At 33.8% G+C, this 11865-nt stretch overlaps 1 protein-coding gene across 1 annotated transcript; it reads left to right on the top strand.

Annotated features, from left to right (window-relative positions):
- The first annotated feature begins 753 nt into the window (after window positions 1-753).
- On the top strand, window positions 754-1949 carry LOC149876021 (uncharacterized). Its single transcript, XM_090075869.1, has 2 exons — window positions 754-1350; window positions 1584-1949. Exon 1 carries the CDS (start codon window positions 957-959, stop codon window positions 1347-1349), a length of 393 nt encoding a protein of 130 aa, XP_089931995.1. The 5' UTR covers window positions 754-956; the 3' UTR covers window position 1350; window positions 1584-1949.
- The last annotated feature ends 9916 nt before the right edge of the window (window positions 1950-11865 follow it).

The raw sequence follows: 11865 nt of genomic DNA, 5'->3' as shown, positions 1-11865 counted from the left end.
TAACATTGCTCTTTTAAACATTAGAGACTACATGGCTGCTGAGAAGAGTGAGTGTGGATATTGCATTGTGCAAGAGCGCTACAAAACAGCATACAAGTACGGAGCCAAAAACATTCTAGTGCCGAACGACTTGAAAGTGTTGATCGATATTTATTTGCTGGAGATACAGAGACCTTCTTGTCAACGACTCTCACTACATGGCTGCAGACACCAAGACTGTTTTGGAGTTGAGCGACTGCTACAGGCCCCTTTTTCCATCGATGAGACCCAACAAAGACGAATGTGTGACACTCGGTGCAACTAGAGTGCCTGTTTACCAGATGGGTTCCTCTGCTATCTCCTCTTGCCTGACGTCCTGCTTCAGAAAAAGCCAAGTAAACATTCCCATGAAGCGTCTTACTCCCACTTGCATTCGCGGTTCGATAGCCACTTACTTTGCCAACAACAGCAAAGAAGATCGCGAGCGGTTTGCTACACTCTACATGAAGCACAGCAGGAACACAATGGATAGCTTTTATGTGTCCCAGTGGAACGCTGCAGAGGAGTTGCGCTTTGCCCTGGGCATCGGACAGTCCTTCGGAGTCATAGAGTCTTTGACTGTTGAAAAGTCTGAGAGACCACCAAAGAAGGAGAAGGATGTGATGGACTGGCTCCAAACTAATGCAGAGGAGTACGGTTTTCATGAGGTTGAGGACATCTTTGAGGAAGATTTAGACTCCGGTTCTGACTCTGAAGAATGTGCTGCTACTTTCAGCTGTACCACAGTGGTTCCGTTTTCTCCAGCTGTAGAAAACAATGTTCCTTTAGAGGATAGCAACGACCATGCCGTAGATTTCTTGTGTGAACCTACCTCAACTCCTGTTTCGTCTGTTCCATCTGAACAAACAATCGCTGGTCCAGTTCTTGAACTATCCCCTGCTCTTGCACAACTAGTTCCTAACGAACAAGCTGTTTGTATGGATGTAGATCAGACTCTAGCTGTTCCTGTTGGCACAGCTTGTTCTCCTCTTGCATTAACATTATTTCCTGATGAACCGGATTTTATTGAACACCATGCAAAACTTTCTCCAGTTTACTTTAATGAGCAAGTGGTTGCCAAACCTGTTTCTGCTTCTCCTTCTCAGCAAGTCGCTTTCTGTCCTTCAAAAGAGGTCTTTTCTGTTCCTCTGACTCCTAGCCTTGTTGCTTTTCAGCAAACATTGGCCAAACCCAGTTTGTTTCTTTCATCTGATCCAGTTTCAGCTGTTCCTGTCCAACAGGCTGGTACTGTTCTTGCAAAGCAGCTCTCACCTTATGCTGTTCAATCTGTTGGTAGCCTATTTAGCCAAAGTCTTGCCTCTACATCCTGAGGTAAATTCTTTTTGATTTTTGATTTTTGATTTTTATGCAAATCTCAACACGCTTTCAAAAAATGAAAATGCCCAAATCAACTCCTTGCCCTATTGTTATTGTTAGAGCTGTAAAAAAAACAAAACAAAACAAAAAAACAACACAGAAGTGTGTATGTATTTGTTGCAGGACTAATTCTGTGATTGCTTAAATGTTTATACAAGTGAATGATACTAAAACTGATTATGTTTTAGAAGTAAAAGATCCAAGAAGAAAAAAAATCAAGTTGGAAATGCCATCTTTCACTCAAGAACTCATCGGTAATGTAAAACCTAATTTATACAAAGATATATAAACACAAACCTCTTCTTGCACAATTTCAGATGGTTAACTGTTAACAAAAACTAGCCATCATTGCTAAGTGCACTTTTAGAAAGTTGTGTCTACCCGATTTCTAATGATGAAGTTAGAAACATCACCGTTAGAAATCATGCACAGCTTGTTATCATCTCTAACACTTAGAAACTGTTGATGGTTTTTATGAATTAGAAAAATGAACATGGTTTTATTTTATTTCAGGATCAACTCAGCCAAGAACAAAGGAAAACAAAGCAGAAGTTAGCCAATGCCATTTAGGTAATCTTCAAAAACCAGTTATTGCTATCAGTGCAAACAATAAGGTCAACAAAAAAAAATAAATAAAAAAACAGAATAAATCTTGTCTTACTTCAGAACCAAATGAATATTTGATTTAATCACTTTGTGTTATGACTTGAGTTTGTAAAATTTTAGATGAAATAGTTGAAGAGCTGAATGCTTGCCCTGGCCACAACGAATGGTTCAACACCAGAAGTTTTCCACGATGTGCAGCTTTGGTGTTGGCATACATCTTGCAAGACGTGTTTACAGATGTAAGCTCAAGTTGCTCGTACAAAGATTACCTTGGCATCTTGGCAAATCATAGCAGTGACAAGCTCATTCATGTCTTGCAAAAGTACTCCTACCAAAGCCATATTAAAGACAAAATTAAAAACATGAAGCTAAAAATTCAAAAAGAGGGTAGTTTAGAAAAGTTTGTTCAATATGGCAATATCGTGAAACCATTTATGTAGTTTAGATAAGTTTGTTCAGTTTGGCAATAAAGATGGGCCTTTTGTGTAGTTTGTTTTATCTATGCTTTTGCAAATATTTTTATCTGTTTCGCTAAAGACATAATAAACAAGAAGTTCTGTTAAACTGTTCTCACATTTCTTATTTAAAGATAGTTCAAACTTTTTTTTATCTTTAAAAAAAAAAAAAAGAAGTCGTTTTGTTATTCTGTGAAAACTTTTAATAGAGTTGCATTTAGAATTACTTCTGATGTTTTTAAGAGTTTGTTAAAAAGCAAAATAATATTTCCTGTGATGTTAAACTGCATAAGTGAAATTTAAAAAAGGAAAACTGCTCCAACCATTTTCGGAAAAAGAAATCAAAAAGTTCCTTATTTTAAAAGATCTAGACATCCATTTCTTCTTCAGCAAAATAGCGAGGCTTTTTTATGAACTCTTACTCTCTATTTTTTCATATATTTACACAAAGGATTTTATTTAGTTCAATGTAAACATACATAGAAGTATATTATGTTTTTTTTTTTTTTTTTTTTGTTTTTATGCAGTCTAACTTTTGTTTCACTTCTATTTTATTTTACGTTTATCTTGTATTTTATCATGCCTTATTGGTTTTTGCGTTTTGTGATGTCAAGCTGCGTAAGCTAAACTTAAAAGGGGAAAACTACGCTAACTTTTCTTTGAAAAAATATTCAAGAAGTACCTTAAACGAAAGAGAAAGCACACGAATCTTGCCATCCAATTCTTCTTCTGCAAAGTAGCGAGGCTTTTTATGTACTTTTGCTCTCTAATTTATCTCTATTTACGCAAAGGGTTTTATTTCAATGTAAACACGTATAAAAGAATACTTTGTTAAAAATAATGTTAAAGGAGTTGCGTAAAAAAAACGTCTGAATAAAGTTTCTTTACAAAAAAAACAACTAAGAAACAAGCGCGCCTAAGAAAAACCAGATCGCGATTCACTAAGTCAAAAAACGAAAGAAACAAAGTTTAAAAGGTCTTTCTAGACAACAAATTCTATTTTTGGCAATGCAGTTTTTGTATTTATGCAACCTAACTTTTGTTTGACTTCTATTTTATTTTACGTTTACCTTGTATTTTATCTTGCCTTTTTGTGTTTTGTGATGTCAAGCTACATAATCTAAACTTAAAAGAATGAAACTAGGCTAACTTTTCTAGTAGAATATTATGTTGTTGGTTTTGTATGCAGCCTAACTTTAGTTTCATCTATATTTTATTTTGCGTTTATCTTATATTTTATCTTGTCTTTTTGAGTTTTGTATTTTGTGATGTCAAGCTACATAATTTAAACTTAAAAGAAGAAAACTAGGCTAACTTTTCTTTGAAAAATTGTTCAAAAACTACCTTACACCGATAGAGATAGCTCACGAATTTAAAAAGTTGCATCTATTCATCTTCTTCTTCAGCAAAGTAAAGCTTTTTATGCACTTTTACTCTCTAACTTACCTATATTTGCGTAAAGGATTTTATTTAATTCAATTTAAACATAACTAGTAGAATATTATGTTGTTGGTTTTGTATGCAGCCTAACTTTAGTTTCATCTATATTTTATTTTGCGTTTATCTTATATTTTATCTTGTCTTTTTGAGTTTTATATTTTGTGATGTCAAGCTACATAAGCTAAACTTTAAAGAGGAAATTTACGCTAACCTGTCTTTGAAAAACTATTCAAAAACTACCTTTAACAAAGTAGCGAGGCTTTTTATGCGCTTTTACTCTCTAACATACCTATTTTTGCGCAAAGGATTTTATTTAATTCAATTTAAACATGCCTAGTAGATTATTATGTTGTTGGTTTTTTATGCAGCCTAACTTTAGCTACATCTATTTTTCATTTTACGTTTGTCTTATATTTTATTTTATCTTTTTGTGTTCTGTGATGTCAAGCTACATAAGCTAATGTTAAAAGAGGAAAGCTGCGCTAACCTTTCTTTGAAAAACTATTCGAAATCTATTTTTGAGATAATCTAGATTTAAAAGAGGAACACTACGCTAATTTTGCTTTGAAAAAACTCTCGAAAACTAACTTATTCGATAGAGACAGCACACAAATTTAAAAAATTGTATCTACTCATCCACTTCTTCTACAGCAAAGTACTGAGGCTTTTTATGCACTTTTATTCTCTAACATACCTATATTTGCGCAAAGGATTTTATTTAACTCAATGTAAACATACATAGAAGAGTATTGTTACCCGTTTGTTTTATGCAGCCTAACTTTAGTTTCATCTATACATTATATTGCGTTTACCTTATATTTTATCTTGCCTTTGTTAGTTTTGTGTTTTGTTATGTCAAGCTTCATAATCTAATCTTAAAAGGGGAAAACTGCGCTAACTTTTCTTTGAAAAAGTACTCAAAAAGGACCTAAATCGATATAGATAGCTCACAATTTTAAAAAGTTGCATATAGTCATCTTCTTCTTCAGCAAAGTATCGAGGCTTTTTATGGATTTTTACTCTAACTTTCCTATATTTGCGCAAAGGACATTATTTAATTCAACTTAAACATGCCTAGTAGATTATTATGTTGTTGGTTTTTTATGCAGTCTAAACTTTGTTACATCTATATTTTACGATTAACTTATATTTTATCTTGCCTTTTTGAGCTTTGTGTTCTGTGATGTCAAGCTACATAGTCTAAACATAAAAGAGGAAAACTACGCTAAACTTGCTTTGAAAAACTATTCAAAAACTACCTTTAACAAAGTAGCGAGGCTTTTCATGCACTTTTACTCTCTAACATACCTACATTTGCGCAAAGGATTTTATTTAATTCAATTTAAACATGCCTAGTAGATTATTATGTTGTTGGTTTTTTATGCAGCCTAACTTTAGTTTCATCTATATTATGTTTTAGGTTTATCATATATTTTATCTTTTCTTTTTGAGTTTTGAGTTTTGTGATGCCAAGCAACTTAAGCTAAACTTAAAAGTGGAATGCTACGCTAACCTTTCTTTGAAAATCTATTCATAAACTACCCTAGACAAAAGCTAGATTTAAAAGAGGAAAACTACACTATTTTTACTTTGAAAAAACTTTCGAAAACTACCTTAATCGATAGAGATAGCACACGATTTTAAAAAATTGCATATAGTCATCCACTACTTCTGCAGCAAAGTAGCGAGGCTCTTTATGCACTTTTTCTCACTAGTTTGCTTATATTTACGCAAAGGAATTCATTTAATTCAATCCAAACATATATAGAAGATTATTATGTTACGATTTTTTTTTTTCTTTTATGCAGCCTAACATTTATTTCACCTACATTTTATTTTACGATTAACTTTTATATTACCTTTCCTTTTAGTGTTTTGTGTTTTGTGATGTCAAGCTACATAAGCCAAACTTTAAAGAGGAAAACTACGCTAAGCTTTCTTTGAAAAACTATTCAAAAACTACCTTAAACAAAGTAGCGAGGCTTTTTATGCACTTTTACTCTCTAACATACCTACATTTGTGCATAGGGTTTTATTAGATTCTAGTAGGTTATTACGTTGTTGTTTTTTTATGCAGTCTAACTTTAGCTTCATTCTATATTTTATTTTACGTTTATCTTATATTTTATTTTGTCTTTTTGAATTTTGTGTTTTGTGATGTCAAGCTACATAAGCTAAACTTAAAAGAGGAAAGCTACGCTAACCTTTCTTTGAAAAGCTGTTCAAAAAATACCTTAGACATAATCTAGATTTAAAAGAGAAAGACTACGCTATTTTTGCTTTGAAAAATCTTTCGAAAACTACCTTAATCGATAGAGATAGCACAGGATTTTAAAAAGTTGTATCTAGTCATCCACTTCTTTCACAGCAAAGTAGCGAGGCTTTCTATGCGCTTTTACTCTCTAACATACCTATTTTTGCGCAAAGGATTTTATTTAATTCAATTTAAACATGCATGATTATTATGTTGTTGGGTTTTTTATGCTGCCTAACTTTAGCTACATCTATTTTTCATTTTACGTTTGTCTTATATTTTATTTTATCTTTTTGTGTTCTGTGATGGTCAAGCTACATAAGCTAATGTTAAAAGAGGAAAGCTGCGCTAACCTTTCTTTGAAAAACTATTCGAAATCTATTTTTGAGATAATCTAGATTTAAAAGAGGAACACAACGCTAATATTTTGCTTTGAAAAAACTCTCGAAAACTACCTTATTCAATAGAGATAGCACACAAATTTTAAAAAATTGTATCTACTCATCCACTTCTTCTTTTTTATGGATTTTTACTCTTATTTACCCAAATTTGCGCAAAGGACTTTACTTAATTCAACTTAAACATGTCTAGTAGATTATTAAGTTGTTTGTTTTTTATGCAGCCTAACTTTAGTTTCATTTATATTTTATTTTACGTTTATCTGATACTTTATCTTGTCTTTTTGTGTGTTGTTTTGTCAAGCTACATAAGCTAAACTTAAAAGTGGAAAAGTACGCTAACCTTTCTTTGAAAATCTATTCAAAAACTGCCTTAGACATAAGCTAGATTTAAAAGAGGAAGACTACGCTATTTATGCTTTTAAAAAACTTTCGAAAAATACCTTAATCCATTGAGGTAGTGCACGAATTTACAAAGTTGTATCTAGTCATCCACTTCTTCTATAGCAAAGTAGCGAGGCTTTTTATGCACTTTTGCGTTCTAATTTATCTCTGTTTACGCATATGGTTTTTGTTTATTTCTATGTAATGATATACAAAAGAGTATTTTGTTAAAGATTATGCTGCAGGAGCTGCGTAAAAAAACTCTGGCGACCTTTCCTTAAGAAAAAAGCAACTGAAAGACATGTGCGCCTTAGAAAATTCAAATCGCGATTCACCAAATTAAAAGACGAAAAGAACGAACTTTAAAAGCTCTCACTAGACATTTGTGTTTATGATAGGCAATGCAGTTTTTGATTTTATGCAGCCTAACATTTGTTTCATCTATATCTTATTTTACGTTTATCTTATACTTTATCTTGCCTTTTTGAGTTTAGTATTTTGTGATGTCATGCTAAATAAACTATACTTTGCTAATTTTTATTTGAAAAAATATTCAAAAACTACCTGAATTATAAGCTAGATCTAAAGGAGGAAAACTACGCTAACTTTCTTTAAAAAAAATATTTAAAAACTACCTTAAACATAAGCTATATCCAAAAGAGGAAAACTATGCTAACTTTTCTTTAAAAAAATATTTAAAAACTACCTTAAACATAAGCTAGATCTAAAAGAGGAAAACTACGCTAACTTTTCTTTTGAAAAAATACTCAAAAACTACCTTAAACATAAGCTAGATCTAAAAGAGGAAAACTATGCTAACTTTTCTTTAAAAAAATATTTAAAAACTACCTTAAACATAAGCTAGATCTAAAAGAGGAAAACTACGCTAACTTTTCTTTGAAAAAATACTCAAAAAACTACCTTAAACATAAGCTAGATCTAAAAGAGGAAAACTACGCTAACATTTCTTTGAAAAAATATTCGAAAACTACCTTTAAACATGATTTAGATTTAATAGATGAAAACTACGCTAACATTTCTTTGAAAAAACATTCAAAAACTACCTTTAAACATGATTTAAATTTAAAAAAGGAAAACTACGCTAACATTTCTTTGAAAAAATATTCAAAAAGTACCTTAATCGAAAGAGATAGCACACGAAATTAAAAAGTTGCATTTAGTCATCCGTTTCTTCTTCATCAAAGTAGCGAGGCGTTTATGCACTTTTTATTCTCTAAGTTATCTCTACTTACGCAAATGGCTTTTGTTTATTTCAATGTAAAACTTTTCAAAAGAGTATTTTGTTAAAGATTATGCTGCAGGGGCTGTGTAAGAAACTCTGGTGACCTTTCTTTAAGAAAAAGCAACTAAAGTAGATGTGCGCCTAAGAAAATCCAAATTGCGATTCACTAAATTAAAAGACATATACAACAAACTTTAAAAGTGAAACTATTTTTACAAGCGTATTTGGTAAAGATGAAATGTTCTTAGTGACATTTTAACGTTACGAAAGGGATTTTCTTCTGTTCAAATATTTATTACAATTTAAAGTGTTAAATAATGTTACAGAAACGACCTAAAACGCCTGTTGTATTAATTTAAACGAACAAAATAGATAAAAAAAAAGAAAAACTATCATTAAAAAAAAAAAAGTAAAAAAAGAAAAGAAATAGAAGTTGAGGAAAAAATAAAAATAAAGAACTTCTAACAAAGAGCTGTTCTTTTATTTTTCAGATTTTAGATGCTTAATTCCTTGAATGAAAAGTTGAACTGATGACCCACTACTAAGGTTGTTCCTAGCCTTCCGTTCTCAAACTAGGCCATTCTGAGAGGCTGTTTGATTAAGTACCGTTGATAGTAGTATCGCACGTAAGAGACTTCTAAAACTCTGATTATCAATTCCTTGAATGAAGAGATGACTTCATACTCACTAACGAGGTTGTTCTTAGCCATCCGTTCTTAAACTAAGCAAAACAGTGAAGTTGTTTGATTAAGTATCACAGTTTGCTGATTTGCACATGCACCATTGCCGAAACTGTGATGCTTGGTTCCTTGATTGGATTGAAGAAGCTCATCACCATGCATTTTACAAGCTGTCCGTTGTTATGTTTTGCAATTCAGTGGTTCTGTTTTGCAATTCATTTTCTGTTTGTTTAAGTATCATCGATGGTGGTGTCGTGCATGCAAACTTTCCGAAACTCTGATGCTTGTTTTTCTTGAATGGAGAGATGAGCTTATACTTTAGGTGACTTTTAAAACTGCAGTAATTAGTGCCTCGAATGGGAGAAACGAACTCATTCTTTACAGACCAAGGTTGTTCCTGGCCATCCGTTAACATATTAGGCAACAGTACAGCGAAGCTGTTTGTTTTACAAGCTTTTGTCGTTTCGAGAAATCACTACATTAAGCATTCGATGGTGATACACGACTGATGGCCAGGTTCTGATTTTCGAATGAAAAGAAGAGTCGCATCCGACCACCGGTCGGCTTTCGACGCAAAACAGCTGTACACACTCGTCCAACGATCCAGTGACTAACTGTTGCAACGAGAAAGTTAGCTTTATTTGTCGTGCAGATTGTCCGCTTGGACGTAAAATGCTAGAAATTTGCTATCTCTCTTTGCGCCGCCCAAGAGTCATTCTGTTTCTGCGTTGCCAGCGTCTGTCGGCTAAATACAACTGTAGACTCCGCGCAAGCTTTTTCACCGCAAAAGTTGTACAGAGCCACACCGAAGGCTAAAATCGACTTTAAGGTCGAAGGTTAAAATCGACCCTAGAGGTTTGAAAACGACGTCACGAAATTTTCAAGACATCATCGAAGAAAATTACGGCGGCCAGATGCAACTCTTAGTACTAACTCTACTAATCTTAGTACGTTAAGCATTCCAGTCGAGAGATCAGACGTTTTTTCGTCACCTAAGAGACCGGCCGATGCGTTTGCGACGCTGCGGAAAGAAAGAAGATGGCAAACCACAGGGTTGTTACCGTAACAAACCTCCGTGAGTACCTCCATCTCGAGTGGCTTTTGAAGAAACGTTCGTTTTAAACTCAAAGGGATGGTTGTTAAAGCTCACAAACGCCTGGTTAACGATTTTCTAACGGCAGACACCGTGTTTACAATGGATACAGACCGATTAACTGAGCCCAAAGCGCAAGATCTATCAGAAAACTCCTCTAGGTCGATGCAACGAGACGACTAGACACGTGCGTCTAAAGGCATTTTACAATTGAAGGACGCCCCTCGTGGGCCCTTTAACCTTAACACTAAACTCCTGCTTGATATCCTCGTCCCCAGGTTTCCAAACCGTAACCCCAACCCCCTCTAATCCTAACCCCCTTACCCTCTAACTCTCCCCCCTCAAAAAAACAAAAAACATAAAAAAGCAAACAAAACGAAAAAAAAACTTGCTTCCCTCCTCACTTTTAGCTCTAGGATGCAACACCTTTTTGCCGCCCTCCGCTAGAAGGGAGTAGGGAGTAACGAAAGCTTGACATCAAAGTAGCGTTTTGTATGAGATTTGTTTGCCAAAATTTGAGCGTTTTTAAAAAAGCCAAGACTTCGTCAGAGGGGTTTCTTCTTTTCTCCTAAAGCTATCGATCGATTAAAAAGCTCAAAGCAAAGAAATTCAAAACAAAATACAAAAACGGGAAGTTTTAGTTTCTGCACCACAAGCCAAGCACTAGTTCAAACTGGAGATAATAAAAGGAAATCGAATGATCTCACTTCTCAGACCACTGAGCTGCCATTGGTCGGCAGTCTCTTGTTTGGAGACCATTGAGCTGCCATTGGTTGGCTGTTTAATCGTTGCGATTGGTCGGCAGTTTTATCGTTGGAGACCATTGAGAGATATAAAAGGAATTTTTTTTTTTGAGCACAACATTAAACGTTAAATCGTTAGATGTTGTTATAAAGGCACCATTAGAATGCGATGTCCTCAAATATTTTCCTCGATATTTTAATAAGTAAACAAAAACAAAACTAAGTCTTGCAACTGGCGAAAACTTTCAATAAGCAAACAAAGCAACAACTTTCCTTTCGAGTTTTTTACATTTTAAACAAAAGACAAACAAAGAAAAAAAAAAAACAAACAAAAACAAAAACAAAAACAAAAACAAAAAACAAAACAAAAACAAAACAGAAAAGGGAGAATGAGTGAGTCGACTGATTTCGCTCAACTGTCTTAAACGAGAAGTCATAAACGTTTGCTTGTGCCAGCAAGTTGCAAATTAAGTTGTAAATGAACTGCACCGCAAAAGCTTAACACAGTTTATTAAGCATATTAAGCCTTTGCTGACATGTTAAGACATTTTAAGCCTTTGCTATTATCATGAGGCTTTTGCTCCACGAGCCAAAAAAGTACGCTAGAGTTGACAAACTGCATCGCGGTCAAAAAGTGTAATTACGCCAACACTTTTATCCGTTTTAAGCATTTCGTTTTCGCACGAACAACAATTAAAGCAGCTCGTTGAGCTTAACGACGTTCGTATTTTTTTTCGAAGCCAAAACTTCGGCTATAAGTAGAATGAAGAGGCACTTCGAAAAACAACAAAGCTGTTCGCAGTCGATAGCAACGAGCGACAACATCTCTGCGAGTCTGGCATCAAGGTAAACAGTTTTTTTACATTTTCATTTGTTAGTGCCACTTTTGCGTACATTATGTATTCAAAAATTTGTTGCTGACGCTAGATTTTTCGTTTTCAATGAACAACAGTTGCAACCTCTAGCCGTTTGCTAAAACAGCTTGCTAGGACAACCAAATCAATCATATGTTGTGAAAATTTCTTTTTGTTCAACTGACTAAGGAAGATCGAGCGAACGCTTTTTTTTTTATAACTTGTTTGTATCATATTGCTATTAAGAAAACAGCGTTGTGTATACTAAACGTGACATAATTGGCAATTATCCGTAACTAAAAATAAGATAGAAATTACAA

Source organism: Hydra viridissima, unplaced genomic scaffold, assembly GCF_058129835.1.
Source record: "Hydra viridissima isolate aposymbiotic clone 2 unplaced genomic scaffold, HvirCarnegie_v1 scaffold_57, whole genome shotgun sequence".
Taxonomy (NCBI): domain Eukaryota; kingdom Metazoa; phylum Cnidaria; class Hydrozoa; order Anthoathecata; family Hydridae; genus Hydra; species Hydra viridissima.
Note: the sequence above shows the minus strand (reverse complement) of the source record. Positions and strands in the feature narration are given on the sequence as shown.

Bases quoted from the DNA above. Each gene is read 5' to 3' on its own strand.
- LOC149876021 (XM_090075869.1), top strand. From the start codon at position 957: ATGGATGTAGATCAGACTCTAGCTGTTCCTGTTGGCACAGCTTGTTCT.